General features: G+C 37.4%; 1 protein-coding gene across 5 annotated transcripts in view; it reads left to right on the forward strand.

Annotated features, from left to right (window-relative positions):
- The window catches only part of NEK10 (NIMA related kinase 10), a 282983-nt gene that overhangs the window by 51897 nt on the left and 210262 nt on the right, over window positions 1-20824 (forward strand). For 4 of the 5 annotated variants that reach the window (XM_065884787.1, XM_065884788.1, XM_065884789.1 and 1 more), the window contains 9 exons: window positions 496-557; window positions 2921-2998; window positions 5318-5382; window positions 6704-6806; window positions 6897-7025; window positions 7544-7681; window positions 11812-11857; window positions 14041-14162; window positions 14306-14408. In XM_065884787.1, the coding sequence (XP_065740859.1) occupies window positions 496-557; window positions 2921-2998; window positions 5318-5382; window positions 6704-6806; window positions 6897-7025; window positions 7544-7681; window positions 11812-11857; window positions 14041-14162; window positions 14306-14408 (846 nt within the window). Of the gene's footprint in view, window positions 1-495; window positions 565-2906; window positions 2999-5317; window positions 5383-6703; window positions 6807-6896; window positions 7026-7543; window positions 7682-11811; window positions 11858-14040; window positions 14163-14305; window positions 14409-20824 lie in introns of all 5 variants that reach the window. The other variant, XM_065884790.1, reaches the window with a different exon arrangement.

Here is a 20824-nt window from a genome sequence, read left to right on the forward strand (position 1 = left end):
CTTGGTACCAGTGTTGGACTTGCAGGTTAAAGACACCCCAAACTTTCCTCTGCTTGCCAAGTTCTGTGGCCTAACCTGTTAGCCCTCTAAAGTAGTTCATACTCGGATTATAAGGGTTAATTTGGATAATATATTTAAAGTACGCACTATTTACCTGACCATTGTCCATGTACATTGAGCACGTGCTCCACACAGGGCACATGTTGGGTATGGGGCTGACGGTGCCTGCCTCCCCCACTCCATGCACAGCGGGGTGCATTAAGGGTGCCCCACAGGCTGCCATGGGGTGTGCATGCATGTGAGATGCACGAAGAGGAGAGGTACCAGCCAGCACAACTCAGGTGCCTTTCTCCCAGAGACTTGCCAGAAGGAAAATTAGTGTTTTCTGAGGGATGGCTCTGCCAACAAAATTCTCTGAGGCAGGGAGCGAGATTGCTGATGTGCACGTGCCGCCATGGCCACGACAGACATGGCATTTGGTGGTTTTCGTTGCAGCCTGCTGTGCGGCCCTCACGGAACTGGTGCTCGACGACACCAACGCCCACCAGGTGGTTCAGGTGAGAGGACAGGGTGCCAGGACCTGTCATGATGGAGGGAGCCCACCTCAGGTGACACCTGTATCCTGGAACATGGCTTAAAAATATTGTAATATGTCTTATTTAACATGTAGAATTCCATTTTATATTCTTGTCCTTCCTCTTTTAACTCAGCTTAAAAAGAACTGCCATGTAGGTAACTGATGGTGTTTATTCCCTATATTACGTGCAGTCTATTTCATTTTCTTTATCTTTTTTTATTAAAGCTATTCTGAATTGTTTTTTGTTTTTACATCTTTATTGGAGTATAATTGCTTTACAATGGTGTGTTAGTTTCTGCTTTATAACAAAGTGAATCAGTTATACATATGTTCCCATATCTCCTCCCTCTTGCATCTCCCTCCCTATCCCATCCATCCAGGTGGTCACAAAACACCGAGCTGATCTCCCTGTGCTATGCGGCTGCTTCCCACTAGCTATCTATTTTACATTTGGTAGTGTATATATGTCCATGCCACTCTCTCACTTTGTCACAGCTTACCCTTCCCCCTCGCCATATCCTCAAGTCCCTTCTCTAGTAGATCTGTGTCTTTATTCCCATCTTACCCCTAGGTTCTTCATGACATTTTTTTTTCTTATATTCCATATATATGTGTTAGCATACTATATTTGTCTTTCTCTTTCTGACTTACTTCACTCTGTATGACAGACTCTAGGTCCAACCACCTCACTACAAATAACTCAATTTCGTTTCTTTTTATGGCTGAGTAATATTCCATTGCATATATCTGCCACATCTTCTTTATCCATTCATCCGATGATGGACACTTATGTTGTTTCCATCTCCTGGCTATTGTAAATAGAGCTGCAATGAACATTTTGGTACATGACTCTTTTTGAATTATGTTTTTCTCAGGGTATATGCCCAGTAGTGGGATTGACACATGAAAGAATGCTCAACATCATTAATCATTAGAGAAATGCAAATCAAAACTACAATGAGATATCATCTCACATCGGTCAGAATGGCAATCATCAAAATATCTAGAAACAATAAATGCTGGAGAGGGTGCGGAGAAAAGGGAACACTCTCGCACTGCTGGTGGGAATGTGAATTGGTACAGCCACTATGGAGGTTCCTTAAAAAACTACAAATAGAACTACCATATGACCCAGTATTCTGAATTGTTTTAATTTAATTGTTTTAATTCCTATGAGGCATAGGACACCATGAGTTAAGGATAGCAGTCACTTTAAGAGGACATGAAGTTATTCAGCTAGAGGTGATTGAAACACACCAAACAAAATATTTATTGCCAGGAAACTGATTTCACAGAGCACACAAAGCATAATTCATTAACCAATTCACTACATATACAGTCATATGTGTGTGTGTGTATGTGAATACACACATTTGTATACAACCCTTGTATGTGTTTCTATTATAAAAGTTATTTCCTGCTTGTTGAATTTTACAGAGAAAAGTTTTTTTTGTTCGATACATCAACTTAAAAATACATAAATTCATAAAGTTAGTAAAGGATCATGTCAGCAGTGATCAGAGTCCCTGGGGAAGCTCAGCAGGTCAGGGTGGCTGCTGAGGAAGGGGGAGGCTCAGTCCTGTTATCATTGCTTGCTGTCTTGGCCTCTGGAAAAATATTTAGCCTAAGTTTTGACTTTGTCATGTATAAAACAAGGAAATTACAGACTAATTCACAGAACAGCTATGAAGACTAAATGTAGTAAGGCAGGTAAAGCTCTTCACAGTTATAATATAAATGCCCACATAGAGTAGAGTTCAGTAAATTATGTATTTAATAGATAATAAAAAATGTAGCAATAAGGTAATACTTTTTGTTCATTCCCCCATGTCTGTATTTGTATTAGAATAAGGCTAGAAAGATGTTAACCATTTATACAAATAACTTTCATTTTTAAAGATCTATGATTTTTCTCTTATTTTTCTATCTTCTTTTCTATACTAGTTTATCTACATATTGTTTAACAAAACAATAAAGGGAGAAATATTTCATAATTAGATATTTAAAATGCAAAATATAAAGACATTTGGATCCCTTTACTCTGCCCCCTTTTTTTGCCCCCTACTTTTTGTTTTTAAAGTACTTAAATCACTTTTAATTGATATACTTTGTTATTTATAATCTTTAACGACAGTTGAGATTTTACGATGTGGTTATAGTCTTTGATGTTTAAAAGTATTACACTGACATTTTTAGTATTGTCCTGTAATATTTACTCCTGATTCCAAAATTATACTAACATTTCTTCTTTAATATTTTAAAATTGTTCCTTCCTTCTTTATGCTGTGTATCTCCATAGCACTGTTGCTGGTCACTGATAACATGGCATCTTTATTCTTCCAGGAAAATGGTATATATACAATAGCAAAATTAATTTTACGAAATAAACAAAAGAATGCAGCAAAAACTAATCTATTACAGGTAATAAACATATCCATTATTCTTTAATATCAAGTTACTGGAATCTGGGGAAATTTTGGTAATATAATCTATGAATTTGAGAATTTTTAGGTTAGCACTGGTCCCCTGTACTGACCGAGAGGGAAGAATACCTGGTGAGGGAGGCTGGCATGGAAACAAATGCTGTTAAAACAATGTAGAGGGGCTTCCCTGGTGGCGCAGTGGTTGAGAGTCTGCCTGCCGATGCAGGGGACACAGGTTCATGCCTCGGTCCGGGAAGATCCCACATGCCGCAGAGCGGCTAGGCCCGTGAGCCATGGCCGCTGAGCCTGCGTATCTGGAGCCTGTGCTCCGCAACGGGAGAGGCCACAACCGTGAGAAGCCCACATACCGCAAAAAAAAAAAAAAAAAAAAAAAAAAAAAACCCAAAAACCAATGTAGAAGGCTTAACAGTAGTTTCTCTGTAGGGATTTAGGTGATTTTATTTAGACATTTCTTTGCTTATCTGTAAGTTCTATGTTTTAAAAACATTGCTTATGTATCAAAATAATGCTACGGGGAAAATTATGTGCCATCTTTAAGCACGGACCACAGTCAGTAGCATTTCACCTTTACAAAGGCAAACCTGTAAAATGGATCTTGATGGATGAGCTGGTGCTGGTCAGGTGAGTAAAGGGATAGAAGTGGGCACCCATGATATCTGCTCCAGGGCGGACGGGCATCCACAGAGAGAGAAGAGCGTGGACAAAGGACGGGAGCCTGGCAGCTTAGAGTGTGCTTAGGCTGCTCAGTGGGGTGGGTGTGGGGTGTGGGGCAGAGGGAGTACCTTAGGACAGTGGTCCCCAACCTTTCTGGCACCAGAGACTGGTTTTGTGGAAGACACGTTTTCCATGGACGGGAGCGGGGGTGGGGGCAGAATTCAGGCAGTAATGGGAGCGATGGGGAGCGATGGGGAGTGGCAGATGAAGCTTTGCTCACTCACCTGCTGCTCACCTCCTGCTGTGCGGTCCAGTTCCTAACAGGCCACGGACCAGTACCGGTCCATGGTCCAGGTGTTGGGGACCCCTACCTTACGAGATGAGGCCTGGAAGGTAAGAAGGGGCCACATTATGCAGGATCCTATGTGCTTTTTTGAGGAGTGGACACCAGGGGGCAAGTGTCCCCAAAGACATTGGCATGATAAAATCAATTTAAAGTAATCCTTTGCAGTAGCTGCAGCTTATCTTTTTTTCAAGTCGTTAGAACAGGAAGTAAAAACAACATTTGCCTTCAATCTGATTTAAGAGCTTTCAGCCAGAATGATGGTCAAACCTAGCAGAGAATTTTTGGTGGTATCTGTGGGCTGGCAGGCAGAGATTTTGGAGAGCTACCACTGAGAACACACAGGCGTGGGACTGACTTCTCTAGTACAGCACTGATGCATGACACTGTGCTGGACCATGGTAAAGTACACTCCCTCCTGCACATGTATTCTGTTAAGCCAGTAGAGGCTTTTAAAGAATATGTATGGAAATTCTTTCGAGGCACATGCATGTTCCTCACTTCTCACAGTCTCCACTGCTTTCTCACCAGTCTCCTTCATGTGGTCTTGTTATCTGCCTGGCTTCTCCAGACAGTTTTGTTTGTGACCCTTCTGTATTCAGATCACTAATTTCATGAAATGATTCCAGATTCGAATTCAGCAGACCCTGGTCACCCCAGTGGTGGCCTATTGTACAGGTACAGCTGCAAGCCTGGGGCTCTCTCTTTTTTCTCAGCACTGCAAAATGTCCAGTGTTTATTTTTCTTTGTTAAAGTCTCACAGGCCTCTTTCTGAGTGTTCTCAGGAGTTACTGTAGATGGTTCTATCTGGGGAATGCTTACTCAAGAGACCAATTTGTCAAGTTTGAGTCCAGTGTGCCTGTGGCTATTTTTATATGTCATTATTTCTAGTGTTTATTTTCTCAGAGAAACTATATAAATATTGAGGCATACATAGCAGGCTAGAAGGAAAATAAACCTTGAGCTCCTGGAAATCTTGGGACATTTGGTTTTCTCGGCGTAGGAGTTTTATTTCTTGTCTCTCTGCTCCTTCTGTACTTTCTAGAAAGGAACTAATGACAGGCACTGAGTGAAACAAGGCCCAGATCCCTAGCCTTCCACAACGCAAATACTTTTTAAACATGAGAACTGGCCCAGGTGTTGATGTTGTCTGTTTTCAGTTACAAGCTGTGGCTCCCACAGAGACCAGCCACACTCACCAAAAAGCCATGTTAATGTTCACTTCATGATCATGCTATCCTGAAAATGTTTTACTTTGTTCAGCTACCATTTGAGAATCATATATCCTTTTATTTCCAGTGTTATGCGTTCAGAGCCTTGAGGTTTCTCTTCAGTATGGAAAGAAACAGACCACTCTTTAAAAGGTATGAGCTTAGAGAAATTTAAGTGATCAGTGATCATTAGAGTCAACTGTTTTCATGTACCTGATTTAGATGCAAACAGTAAGAGAATAAAGAGTCAGTATGCAAAACATGTGCCTTCAGATTTCTTATAATCCACAGATAATACTGAGCAGCCCTAGTGATATCTTAACACTGAAAATTCACAAAATGATGAGGAAAGCACACGAATCACATCAACACAACTCTTTTAATTACATGTAACTGCTATGGTTTTTAGTTTTTCTCTCTTTTTTAAGACATTAATATTTTTAATGGATGAAATAAAAATATGTGCTTGTTTTTGCCCATTCAGAAATGTCCAAAGTTGATCTAGTCATTTCCTTTTAATCAATAGAAAAGAAAGTATTTGTCTGGATGTCCTTAACAGTATAGGAACCCATTTGAAGGGGAGGAGGCTGGATGTTCCTGGATCAGAGGTTGTGTGGTGAGCATGACAGAAAAACCACCACCTTGGGAAGCAGACCATGGTTACCTACAGGTGTGGTCTGCGTGCCATAGAGGTGGCAGGTTAGCCAAATCGTAGGCCCAAGTTCTTACTAGAATTTTATTGATAAGGCAAAATGGAAATAAAATCTTGAGTTAATATAACGTCTTTTGTTTGGAAGAATGGGGCATTTTATGTTTTTTGTTTTATTTCTATATAACAGTTGAATTTAGGGGAAGAAAAGGAAGTATTCGTTATTCATTATAACCTTTCATTTCAAGACCCTAAATCATGCACATCGGTGGACTTAAAGATTTTAATAAACCTAAACCCTTGAAACCAGTAGCTTGGAAATGATGCATAAATCTCTTCATTTTTTTATTCACCTGTATTTTAATTTTATTTTCATGAGGACTAAATCAAATTGTATTTGTGAAAGTGCTCTGTGCTCAATAAACACCCAATAAACATTCATTCCTAGTATATTTAATACTACACCCCCAAATGTCTTACAAATAAGATTTTTATAAAATCTGTATCATATCTTATTGTAGCAAAAAACATATAACATGACATCTACCCTCTTAAATTTTTGTGTGCAGTACAGTGTTCTTAACTATAAGCACAGTGTCATACAGTAGATCTCTGGAACTTTCCTTTCCAATTGTTTTTCCTTACCTCTTAAGAACTGTGTCTCTAGTTTATTTTCATGAGATAAGTTGGTGAGTATTATTTCCCCCATTTGTTGGCAGTGTATTTAATGTAATTAACCTATAAGTGAGCCAGGTCCAAAAGGGAAGGAATGGGCCAGAGTTTCTAACTCCTATAGGAAGTATGTGTGTGTATTTTTCTCTGTAGACTTTTCCCCACCGACTTGTTTGAGATCTTCATTGACATAGGACATTATGTTCGTGATATCAGTGCTTATGAAGAATTAGTATCAAAGTTGAATTTATTAGTGGTAAGTTTTGAGCTTTAAATATTTTGTCAGGCTGCTATGCAGTTAGGATGCATTTATCATAGCAACCCATTTCCTTTTCATTTTGGTTAGGAGGATGAACTGAAGCAAATTGCTGAAAATATTGAAAGCGTTAATCAGAATAAAGCTCCTTCGAAATATATAGGCAACTATGCAGTTTTGGATCATCTTGGAAGTGGAGCTTTTGGCTGTGTTTACAAGGTGACCTTGCCCTTGAACAACATTTCCAATGTTCCCAAACAAACTGCATGTCTCCCTGCACACCCACACACAAGTGAATTGGAGCCCTTGTCAGTGAACAAATATATATAAAAATTAGAATGGTTGTTTCTGTACAACAGATAGCTGCACTGATGTTGTCTTACCTTAGCTCTCAGCTCTAGAAATTGGTCACTGACCTTTGAAGACAAAAGCTGTCACTAATCTCTCATACAAATAGTCAAAATGGCTTGTCCCAATGCATGACACATTCTCCAAGTTCACACCAGTGTTTCTGTATTTACCAGTTAAAATCCTATGAAATATTGCAGACTGATCCAGGATATACCAATTTTTTTGAGGTGAGCTTAGTGTAAATACAAATTTACTTTTTAAAGATATATGACTTATTTAGATGACTTGGCTTAATCATGTGACCTTATTAATCTAATCACTTTCTTCCCCTCTCTACTCCCAAACCATTCTTTTTTTTTTTTTTTTTTTTGTCTCCTTTATTTTAGGTTAGGAAGCATAGTGGTCAAAATCTTTTAGCAATGAAAGAAGTCAATTTACATAACCCAGCATTTGGAAAGGATAAAAAAGATCGAGACAGCAGTGTAAGGAATATTGTTTCTGAATTAACCATAATTAAAGAGCAGGTAAATGCTTTTGTTTATGAAGACGGTTTCCTTAAATAAATGTCATCAAAAAAAGTAGAATTCATGTGCTGTCCTTGTCCATGCTGTGTAAGAACTTGTTCTGCTTAATATAATTGGCATTGAGGTGATATCAATCACCAGGTTTTCTCCTAAGGCTTGACATTGAACCATAGACATAACTATATCAGGGCCGGGGATGCAGAACAATCGAGTTCACAGCACAGAGAGTATTATATATGAGAAAGCATATTCGTTTCCTTCTTATTATATTGTAGAATATTTGGTTACTTTGTTACATGCATAAGAATATGACTAAGACTTCCCTGACTTTTGTCAAATGGAACCAAGTTGTTAACATTCCTCAGATATGGCTTATGTAATCTAAAATGTGAATTTTCAAGATGGGTTATTATTTATTGACATGAGCAAAACATTCTAACATAATGTTCACAACTCATGTATCATTATGAAGGTTTGTTTCAGGAAAAAGAATAAACGTGTCAGAGAGAAATGGGAATTCTTTTTGTGATCAAAGAACACATTGGTTTTTTATCAAATTTCTTTATTTATACATTCATTATGAATACTGTTTGTAACTCCTGGGGAGACCTATCAGTTCATGGCTCTTTGTTTTCAAATAGTTAAATTTGCATAGCATCTGTGCTAGGGCATAAAGAACCATAAATATGAAGATCTTTATTCATTGAAATCTCTAGTTCCACTCCAATTTATAATTTACAGTAAATATCATTAATAGGTTGTTTTATAGTTGACTTTTATGTACAAAGAGATTAGATTTTGAAAAGTCAGTGTTTGCTCATATTCCAACACTCTAGCCTTGGGTGGTGTGCTGTTTCATAGCACAAGGCTAGAGCATGACTTTTGCCCTAGGCTGGTCTAATATCTTCACTTGAACCCAAATCTGGATGTAGTCCTGGCCAGTGAGCTAGGTCTAGAATATGGTTCTATTGCTTACCTAGTTCCATATTGTTTAAAATATGCTGGCCATTTGCTAGTTGATGAGGTAGACTATTGGTTTTAGTATATTTTCTAAGGAAAGAAAGTGTCAGGGTGAGGCCATATAAGAGGCCTCTGCTTGAACTTTGAGGGAGCTCAAAATTGTAGAACTGTGCTTGCACCACGGGCTTAAACCAATGAAAGGACAGTAAATTGAGGTCAAAAAGGAGGAGGTAATGGCAGACAGAAGTGAGAGAAATGGGACTAGAAAGGGAGAGTGTATTTGTTAATATTAAGATTAAGCTGCAGTAACAAAGAAGCCCCAAAGTGCATGCGCTTGAAGGAGAGGTCTCACCGTGCAATGGGTTTTGTCTTCCCGTCAGTCCAGGGTGTGGTGCTCTGCTCCATAAGGTCACACAGGGATGCCCACTCTTCCTCTCCCGTTGCACCTGCCAAGGCACATTTATATCTGCTGGTGCACCCGGCGTTTTGGGTTCAGACATAGGATTCCCCTCACACTCCACTGGGGAGAACTCAAGGATGAGCCCCTTGAGGCTGTGAGAGAGGCTGAGAGGTGTGATCTGTGGTGGGGAAGCACATCCTGCTACAAGTCGGTGGAGTGGAGGAGTGTGAGAGCAGATTTTTGGTGGACAACCAGTAGACTCTCCTTCAAAAGAAGAAAGGCCAGAAAGAGATGCAAGCCATTTATGAGGTACCAGTGACTATTCTGAGATAAAACAAATTTCATTTTACTTAGAAACTCAAATTGTAAATAAACAACCACAAAAATTTAGTATTCTTGTAGAAAATTATTATGTTATTAGATGTTATTATGTTATTATTATGTTATTAGAAGATGTGGCACATGTATACAATGGAATATTACTCAGCCATAAAATGAAATGAAATTGAGCTATTTGTAATGAGGTGGATAGACCTAGAGTCTGTCATACAGAGTGAAGTAAGTCAGAAAGAGAAAGACAAATACCGTATGCTAACACATATATATGGAATTTAAGAAAAAAAAATTTTATGAAGAACCTAGGGGTAAGACAAGAATAAAGACACAGACCTACTAGAGAATGGACTTGAGGATATGGGGAGGGGGAAGGGTAAGCTGTGACAAAGCGAGAGAGTGGCATGGACATATATACACTACCAAACGTAAGGTAGATAGCTAGTGGGAAGCAGCCGCATAGCACAGGGAGATCAGCTCGGTGCTTTGTGACCGCCTGGAGGGGTGGGATAGGGATGGTGGGAGGGAGGGAGATGCAAGAGGGAAGAGGTATGGGAAAATATGTATATGTATATGTATAACTGATTCACTTTGTTATAAAGCAGAAACTAACACACCATTGTAAAGCAATTATACTCCAATAAAAATGTAAAAAAAAAACCAACACACTACAAAATAACACATTGCTCCAAGAAAAAGTCTCATATAAATTGGAAATTTTTTTGAACTAAATGAAAATACAACTTATAAAAATCTGTGGGCTGCAATGAAAGCACTGTTTAGAAAGATACATATACATATATATATATAAAATATTAAATATATGTATTAAAAGACAGAACTATCTAAACTCCATATTCTAAGTTTCCATCTTAAAGAAAAGAGCAATTCAAGCCTTAAACAAACAGAAGAAATAAAAGTAAAACAGAAATTAATGAAATAAAAAACAAGAATTCCATATAAAAAATCAACAATATTAAAAGTTTATTCTTTAAAAGACCAGTAAAGTTGATAAACGTCTAGCCAGACTAATCTTGGAAAAAAAAGAAAGACAGACACAGATTACCAATATCAGAAATGAAAGAGGGGTCATCCTTACTGATCACATGAACATTAAAAGGGTAAAAAAAAAAAAATACTGCATAAAACTCTATAGCCACAGATTTGACCATGTAGGAGAAATGGATCAATTTCTTAAAACACACAAACTACCAGAACTCATACAAGGAGAAATAAGATAATCTGAATAGGAATACATCTATTAAAGAAATTCCATCAAAAAAAAATAGAATTTCCATGTTACATTCTGAGGTAAACTATGCCAAAGAGAAATTGTTGCTCTCTTTGGTGCCTGGACACTTTTTGTTGAGGTATAATTGACATATGACTGCATATTAGTTTCAGGTGTACAACATGATGATTCAGTATTTGTATGTATTGTGACATGATCACCATAGTAAGTCCAGTTAACATCTACCACACGTAGTTACACATTTTTTCCTTGTGATAAGAACTTTTAGATGGCAAGGAAGACCTTATTCAGGACCACTGCAATAGAAGTCCAACTATTAGAGTAGAGAGAGACTGAACTCAACTCTGAACACAACAGGGATGGCTGGGGAGTTACAACCAAAAGGCAGGGCTGGGGGGGGTCAAAGGATGGAAAGTTACTAAGAGGAATTTGGTTAGTTATCAGGTTGGGGGAAGAAAAACTTGATTAGGTAACGAAGATGGGGGGATGAGGAACTTGATTGGATATCCAGGGGGCAGAGATGCTCACTAAACTGGCTTAGCAGGATTCTTGCTGAAACCAGGCAGGCCAAGGAGGAGGCCTGGTCCAGAGGAGGACTCTGAGGAGCCTGACCTAATTTTGTTCAAGGATGGAGTCCTTGGCAATTATTATTATTATTTTAATGGAGTTAATAACTCTTAGGTTATTTCAGTTTCAAACTAATAATTTTGGAGAGCATAGAAAGACACCAGTCGTGTAAATAGACACAGTGTATATAAACATTTAAGTGGCAGGGGGAGGTTAAGAGCATAGGTATATGTGTTCAAAATTAATTGTTTCATTTCAGTTTTCTCCTCTATGCAATCTGTGTGTGATGTTGGAACAGGAAGTGTTAAATGAATTCTTAAGATAGCTTCCAGTTCTACAGTCCTCTAATTTAGTTAAATTAGGTGATAAAGCACAGTCAGTTTTCAATTCTATTTGGTAAGGCTATATGGGAGATTGCTATTTTCAGAACAGTTTTGTTAGCAGCAAATAAAAAGAATTCTGAAAAATTAGATGATATCTTGAAATGCTTTGTTTTATAAATAAATATAAATATGATGATTTCTTTGTTGTTTTCAAGTATGAAATCCAACTAAATTGTCTGTGAAAACAAGTTTATATTTTGAAGTAGTATAATGTTTGTTATTTATTTTCTTATAGCTTTATCATCCCAATGTTGTACGCTATTACAAAACATTTCTGGAAAGTAAGTGTGAGTTTCCATGATATTTCTAATAATGTATCTATGTTACTTACATATTTTTATTTTAGAATGTTACAAAATAAGCTTAGTCGACTATTTTCTCTACCTTTTTTGTTGTCTGTATGACCTTGGATGACATTTCTTGATCAGTGAGACACTGATAATCAATGATCAAAAGATACTTATAAAATTCTTAGATCCCTATATGTAAGACTGCATGAACAAACCAAAATAATAATTATTGCTATTTTCATATACAAAAAGCCCATAGTAGGATCAGGAGAAAAGAAAACTAAAGGTTGGTAGCTTCTTTAAGAAAGAATGACATTTTTTTGTCATCTTTTAGAAAAAATGACATTTTCCACCCCCCAAATAAATTGGATATAGGTTTTTTGAGATTTCTTTTTCTTCAAGTTCAGGTAATTGCCACAAGGTGGCGATGGAGCCCTGACTGATTCTGCATCATCATTCGGATGATGGAATATGGAATCAAATCTTGAGATGAAACCAAACTCAGTCACTTGTTTTAAAAAAATAGGACATTTGACTGAAGTAATATACATATTAATAGACCTTATATGCTTCACCTGTGAAATTTCAAAATAAATCTTTAAAGGGGCTTCCTTGCTGCCTCTTTATCAGTGCTATTGTTATGCAAACCTGTTGTGTACTTTGCCATGTTATGATTTTACCCATCTCCCTTCCTCTGGTTGACTCAGAGGAACTCAGTGCTGAAACTCCTCAGTACATCCTGCCCCCTTGGCCATTTGTTCTTGATATTAGAATAATTTCCCATAATTTAGTGCATAGCCCATCATAAAGAGATCTAGACTAGCTTCTGACTTGTACTGAAGTGACATAACTTGTCTTAATTTAAAAACAAAATAACCTGACTTCTTCCAAAAAGAATTGGCAGTGGCTTAAAAATACATAAGATAGGGCTTCCCTCGTGGCGCAGTGGTTGAGAGTCCGCTTGCCAATGCAGGGGACACGGGTTCATGCCCCGATCCGGGAAGATCCCACATGCCGCGGAGCGGCTGGGCCCGTGGGCCATGGCCGCTAAGGCTGCGCGTCCGGAGCCTGTGCTCCGCAACGGGAGAGGCCACAACAGTGAGAGGCCCGCGTACCGCAAAAACAAACAACAACAACAAAAAACCTAAGATAAAATAGATTAAGAAATCATGATAAAAGGTGAGAAAATTAATGTTAGGGGCAAGATTAGTACATACAGTAAATATTTCTTGGGATTATGAAGAATTGGAAACAATATAAATGTCGATCTTTAGGAGAATGATTAAATTATGATACATCTGTATTGTGGAATACTATGTAACCAACAGAAAGAATGGCGTGGGTCTGTGCGTACTGACGAACATATAAGAATGTTGAATGAAAAAAGTATAAGTTGCAAAATATGTATGGTGTGGCTTCATTTTTGTAAATGTTGTATATATACATATTTTACATACATCCAAAACATTACAAAAGATACATATCACATACTGTTGTTAATAGTTACATATTGACTTTGGAGGAGAAAGTAGAATTTACTTCTGTTTCTTGGCATCCAAAGCAAAGAGACAAACCCAGTCAGTTATGTGAGGTTCCTGGGATCCATGAGCTGAAATCTGGAGGAGGCCAGCTTTCTCAGCTCTTGAGCTGGCATCACAGAAATTTCCATCATGGGTGGTATATCCAGTGGGGTCATTGCTAACCATAGTATGATTTCATTGTAAAATACTGTAAGGTAAATCTACGAGACTGAAGAACAGTGCAGTTTAATGTCTGAATGTCTGGCTTGATTTAAGGGTAAATTTTAGACCATTGAGAGGAAAGCTGGGTTTACCTGTTCTTCAGGGAATCCTCCATGATTTGGGATCATTTACTTGCTCTCTTTGGTGCCTCTCAACCCTTCCACATCCTGGTGTACATAGAAAATGATAAAGTTTGCCAGCGTAAACTTATGCTAGGAGGTTGCCTGTAGCTGAAAGAGACTGTTGCTGGGCTCCAGTTGTCCCCAAGACCCCCTCGCCCCCAGCCCCCCCAGAGCTGATTGGGTCCATGTCTCTAACTCTTTTGTGTTGTGCCCTGAACACCCATTGGGAAACTTGGATTCTAATTCATAAGTTTTTTCAAAATGTCTATATTGAATTTATTTCTATTACCTTTTCTTGTTTTTTATATAGATGATAGGTTGTATATAGTTATGGAGCTTATAGAAGGGGCACCTCTTGGAGAGCATTTCAGTTCTTTGAAGGAAAAACAACATCATTTTGCTGAAGAGAGACTATGGAAAATATTTATACAGGTATCTTTTATCTTCATTAACTTTTTCTATGAAACAGTAAACTTCTGAGCTGATTTCCTAGAATTGTGTGTAGTGATCATGAGTGGCTGTCTTATCTGTATATATAGGGGAAATAACATTTGTTTGTTCTTTGCTGTTTGAAGTTGTGCCTAGCTCTTCGGTACTTACACAAGGAGAAGAGGATCATCCATAGAGACCTGACGCCAAACAACATTATGTTGGGGGATAAGGACAGAGTAACAGTTAGTAAGTATAAAAATCTGAAAATTTTCAACTTGAGAGTCTCTGAATATTATTCTAGGGCAGAGTTGTTCGATAGAACTTTCTGCACTGAATGGCACGTTCTCTGTCTGCACTGTCTGGTATGGCAGCTGCTGGCCACATGTGGCTATCAGGCACTTGAAATGTGTCTGATAGCCTATGTGCCTGAGGATATGAATTTTAAATTCTATCAAATTTTAGTTAATTTAAATATCCCTATGTGACTAATGGATACTGTATTGGACAGTGACTAGTGTAGTTCTTGATGACTGAGTTGTATTTTGCCTATATGAGAGAATAAAATACTCTTAGATTGCTTGGGCATTTAATTCCTAAATCAATGGTTTCTAGGTTTTTTCCTTTCTGTAGAACACTTCTTCGTCAACAAAGCCTTTTAGAACCACCACATGAGCACATTGTTGAACTATTTTAATATAGCCTGTGACATATGGGTGACAAATGTACATATCAAGGGCTGTAAAAAATCCAGCCATTTGTATACTTCAACATTTTCACTTTTTATCACAATATTTTCAACTGTAGCAGGTAAGTTGTCTAATTCTTAATCATAAGTTAAAATGAACTTTTTAGCTTAGAGCGATATATTAGCTTTCTCCTGCCCTCTTCACTCACGAACACTTAAGTTACTCCCATGGACTATTAATGGTTTGCCAACTGTAAGTAGGGAGACATCTCTAAATCAGTGGTCTGCAAATATTTGTGATCATGAAATTCCATTAGTAAATTGTTTTGATAATACACTCCAGTATATCAATATGTATGCTTATTTATGAATTCTGTACACATATCACTGTATAATTATTCTATGGTACATACAGTCAACAGAAATAAACTATAAAGGGGTACATTAAAATTCAAAATAGGGGTGTTGATATTTTTCACCCCACCCCCACCCACCAGTGGATTGCCTTAGGCATGCAGCTTTGGAGGCCACTGCCCTAAATTTTATTGATGTGAAAGTCATTTGACAACATTTTAAAGCTGAGTCTCTTAGTTTTGGAAGAATCTGATTCCTCATGAAGGCAATTCCAAATGTACACATTTACCCATAACCACATCCTCAGTAACAACGATTAGATTCACTGTCCAGATTTTTTAGAGTAGAACGTGTTATATCAGTTTAAAAAATAAAAAATATCCTAAAACAGAAGTTTTATTGATAACCTTCAATGCAAAGTTACTTGGAAATATTTCAAGCCAGTGCTTTGTGAAATGTGAGATGAGACCAAATAATTGTGACTCTTCATCTCAGATACACATTTGCTTAATCATTAGAAGTTAATCATAATTTTGTTCATCATAGGCTTTTTACTTTTTATAAATTACACTTGTGTTTCCTTAATACTATTTATATGCTTGTAGATATTTTAATTTATAAGTTAATAAGGATTATTATAAATTGTGTGTTTGAATTTCATAGCAAACAGTATATATAATTTTAAATAGTATTAAATAGATTTGTTTAATAGTTTAATAGATCTGTTTAATCCTTCTAAGATGACTATTCAGGTCATATTTTCTGAGTAATAGCCAACCCCACATTCCATTTTCTTACTAAGATTAGCTGCAGTCATTTCCTTTGGTTACATTTAAATACATTGGATTAATCTTTTATTGTAGTAGCCTGATTTATTTTCTTTCTAAACTTATTTTAAGTAATTTTTATATTTATTTTCTTTAACCAGTAGCACACATAAAAATGGTTTACAAAATAAAATAGTGCTAAAAATCTTATAAAGAAAAGCCTACCTCTTTGCAACCCCCAATTCCATTTCCCTAAAACAATCACTTTTCAGTCTTTTTAGCTCTTTCTTCTGGTATCTGGCTTTCCATTGTGATAGTTGAAGATTCAATTTTCTTATTTTTTCTTTGTCCCCATCTGCCATCCTGCAATACATTTATAGCACAATTTGGGGTTAAATCAGCATTCAGTATTTACATTATTACTACTGTGTAATTATTGTTCAATGTTGATTACCTCTCCTTCCTTATAGACCTTTTGTTTTTTCTAGAGTTAATAATTGCCTTCTTGTTTATTTTCCTAGTTTTCTGTGTACCTTTTATTTCTTCTTCCCAAATCTTCTAAAAGGATTATAAAAGCCCTCTCTGTACTATTTCCACATGGTCAAACATGACAGTTACTCTCAGTTTTTTTTTTTTCCTGGACACCCATTTCCTACACCTCTTTGCTGTAATGTAGACCAGGTTTGACTTTAGGTCTGCTGCACAGCCATTGTCCTGGAACTTTCGTGCTCCTTTTCTTTTTTTTAATTTGGCCACACTGTGTGGCTTGTGGGATCTCAGTTCCCTAACCAGGGATTGAACCTGGGCTACCACAGTGAAAGCACCAAATCCTAACCACTAGACCACCAGGGAATTCCCATGCTCCTTTTCTGATCAGAGTCTCTATTTCCTACATCCTGTCTCTTTCTCTTTCTTTTTTAACTCCCCTATTTTGCCAAAGTGTATCTTCTAGTACTTTCCTAGGAAAAAGTGCTTTGGAAGTTATAATTTTTACTTTAAAAAATTTTCTTATTTAGAAATTTTTGAGGTATAAGTGACATATAACATTATATTAGTTTCAGGTGAACAGCATAATGATTTGATATTTGTATACATTGGAGCCTGCAAGCAGTTGGGTGGAGCTGGGTCTTGGTATCTAGATGGAGACCTCCAGGAGAGCTCATGTTAATTAATATTCCATGGGGCCTGGAATTCTCTGGTGGTCCAGTGTCCTGGACTCCCACCCCAGAGGCTCAGGCCTGACCCATGGCCAGGGAACCAAGACCCCACAGGGCAAGTGGCACAGCAAAAAAAAAAAAAAAAAAGGAGGGCTTCCCTGGTGGCACAGTGGTTGAGAGTACACCTGCTGATGCAGGGGACATGGGTTCGTGCCCTGGTCCGGGAAGATCCCACATGCCGCAGAGCAGCTGGGCCTATGAGCTATGGCTGCTGAGCTTGCGCGTCCAGAGCCTGTGGTCCACAGCAGGAGAGGCCACAACAGTGAGAGGCCCGTGTACCGCAAAAAAAAAAAAGAAGAAGAAAAAAAAAGGAAAAGAAGACAGACAAACAAGACAAATGATAAAAACAAAGAGAAAAATAAAGAAAACTAAAATCAAGAAAACAACCAAACAAAACAACCCCAAAGTGAAAACGAACAATAAAAACAAAACTAACAAAAACAAAAAGCAACACAAAAGCAGAAACAAACTAAAAAAAAAAAGCAAAGAAAATGTAAAACACACAAAAATGATCAAAAATGTTTATATCTAAAAACAAAACAAAAACAAGAAAAAAAACACAAAATAACAAAAAGTAAAGTAAAAGTAGAAAAATAAAAAATATATTAAAAAATGTTTATAAAGAAAAAATAAATAAAAACAATAACAGCAACAGAACCAAACAAAAAATAACAGTAATAATAATATTTTCCTGGGGCCTCAGCTGTTAGTGTCCTTGCCCCCACCATGAGCCACAGCCAACCCCACCTCCCCAGGAGGCCTTCCAATACCTCTAGATAGGTCTCTGGACCCACTATGGGCACTGTGGGGCCAGCTCAGCCTCTGACTTGGCCCGACTCCTATGTGTACTTGCCCCCAAAGTCCACAGCTGCTAGAGCTGGACTGGTCTCAGCTGTGGGAGCACTCGTTGTCCCTTAGATATTCCATAGACACAGGGTTTACCAAGCTGATCATGGGGATTTAATCCACAGCTTGTGCAGCTGCACAGAGAGATTTCCATTCCTCTTCCTTATTCGCACCGCCCCTGGGGCTCAGCTTTGGTTTTGGCCTCACCTCTGCATGTGGGCTGCCCTCAGGCATCTGTTCCCTGCCCAGGCAAGAGAGAATGAAAGCAGCAGCTGATTGGAGCACACTTGCTCACTCAGGCCAGGGAGGAATAAAGCTGCCACAACTGGAGTGTGTGAGAAGTGCCTCCATTGTTTTTTTTTGGGGGGGTTGTTTGTTGGTTTTTACCGTCCACATATAAGTGAGATTATGCAGTATGTCTTTGACTTATTTCACTTAGCATAATGCCTTCAGGGTCCATCCATGTTACTGCAAGTGGCAAGATTTCATTCTTTTTTATGGCTGAATCATATATGTATGTATGTATGTGTATACATGTATATATATGTGTGTATAATGCATATATACATATGAATAAATATATGTAGATATAGATACATATACACACATACATTTCACATTTTTTTTTTCACTCATTTATGATAGCTCTTAGGTTGCTTCCATATCTTGGCTATTTTAAGTAATGCTGCAATTAACTCTTTTCAAATTAATATTTTTGTTTTCTTTGGATAAATACCCAGAAGTAGAATTGCTAGATCTATTATAATTTTATTGTTAATATTTTTAGGAACCTCCATAGGTTTTCCAAGGTGGTTGTATGAATTTGCATTCCTACCAACTGTGCACAAGGGTTCCCTTTCCTTCACATCCTCACCAATGCTTGTTTTTTTTTGTTTTTTGCCTTTTTGATGATAGCCATTCTAACAGGTGTGAAGTGATATATCTCATGTGGTTGTGATTCGTATTTCCTTGATGATTAGGAATATTGAACATCTTATCATGTACCTGTTGGCCATCGTATGTCTTCTTTGGGAAAATATCTATTCAGATCTGCCCATTTTTCAATTAGACTGTTTTTGGGATTTTTTTGTTTTTGCTACAAAGTTGTATGAGTTCTTTATATATTTTCAACATTGACCCTGTATTGGATGTGATTTGCAAATCTTTTCTCCCATTCAGTAGCTTGCCTTTTTATTTTGTTAATGGTTTTCTTTCCTGTGCAGAAGTTTGATGAAGTTTGATGAAGTCCCACTTGTGTATTTTTGCTTTAGTTGCTTTAGTTACTTTGCTTTGGGTGTCAATTCTAAAAATCATTGCCAAGATCAATGTCAAGGAGCCTACGTTTTCTTCTAGGAGTTTTATGGTTTTGGGTCTTACATTCAAGTCTTTAATCCATTTTGACTTAACTTTTGTGTATGGTATAAGATAGCAGTCCAGTTTCATTCTTTTGCATGTGGCTGTCCAGTTTTCCCAACACCACTGGAAGTTTTAATTTTTAGATGCTTATATGTCACAAAATATTTTTGAGGGACCCTCATATTTGGTTGTTAGTTTGGCTAGGTGTAATATTCTCAGAAGAACATGATTATCCTTCCAAATTTTGAAGGCATTACTCCAGTCTTCTAGTATCCCGTTTTGCTGTTAGAAAATCCAATGGTATTCTAATTCCTGTTTCTTTTTTTTTTTTTCTTGTTTTTGTTTTCACTCAACCACATTTAAAAGAATGATTTATTTGTATTGAGGTATAGTTGATATACAATACTGTAGGTTACAATATAGTGTACAACACAGTGATCCACAACTTTTAAAGGTTATACTCCATTTATAGTTAAAATAAAATATTGGCTATATTCCCTGTATTGTACAATTGTATCCTTGTAGCTTATACATTTTATACATGATAGTTTGTACCTCTTAATCCCCCACCCCTCCCCCCTCCCTCTTCCCACTGGTAACTACTAATTTGTTCTCTATATCTGTGAGTCTGCTTCTTTTTTGTTTTATTCACTAGTTTGTTATAGTTTTTAGATTCCACATATAAGTGATATCATATAGTATTTGACTTTCTCTGATTACTCAACTACATTTAAGGTAAGACAAAAAGGGCTCCTTTTATGGGAGAAAAGTCTTGCCCCAAATTTTCCCTGCAGACTTCCTCTTCTCCTAATTCCTGTTTCTTGATACATGAGTTGTTTTATGTCTCTGGAAACTTTTAGGATGCTCACTTTATCCACTGCTTTGGATGGGTCTCTTTTCACTCAGTGTGTCTGAAACTAGGTCTACTCTTCAATCTGGAGACTTAAAACTTCACTCCTGGGAAATTTTCCTGCACTGTTTTTTCACTACTTTTCTTCCATCTGCTTTCTGTGTTTCCTCTTCTAGAATTCCTATTATTCTTAGATGTTGTATATTCTAAATACATAAGTCCCTTATGTACGAACCTTCAAGTTGTGAACTTTCAAAGATGTGAACGTGCATTCCACCAATGTCAGGTGTGAGTAAAATTGCAGCTTGCCCTCCATCTCTTATTGCTGATGACCCTTCAGCTCTACCATCTCCCACCTCCTCTCCCTCCTCCAGTCAGTATCTCTTCTTGCCTGGTCACTTGCCAGCCCCTATATGCCAGCTGTTGTACTGCACTTTTCAAGGTACTGTACTGTAAGATTAAAAATGTTTCCTTTATTTTTTGTGTTTGTTTTTTATGTATTATTTGTGTGAAAAGTATTATAAACCTATTACAGTACAGTACTCTATAGTCAATTATGTTAGTTAGGCACCTAGGCTAACTTTGTT

Source organism: Phocoena phocoena, chromosome 10 (assembly GCF_963924675.1).
Source record: "Phocoena phocoena chromosome 10, mPhoPho1.1, whole genome shotgun sequence".
NCBI lineage: Eukaryota > Metazoa > Chordata > Mammalia > Artiodactyla > Phocoenidae > Phocoena > Phocoena phocoena.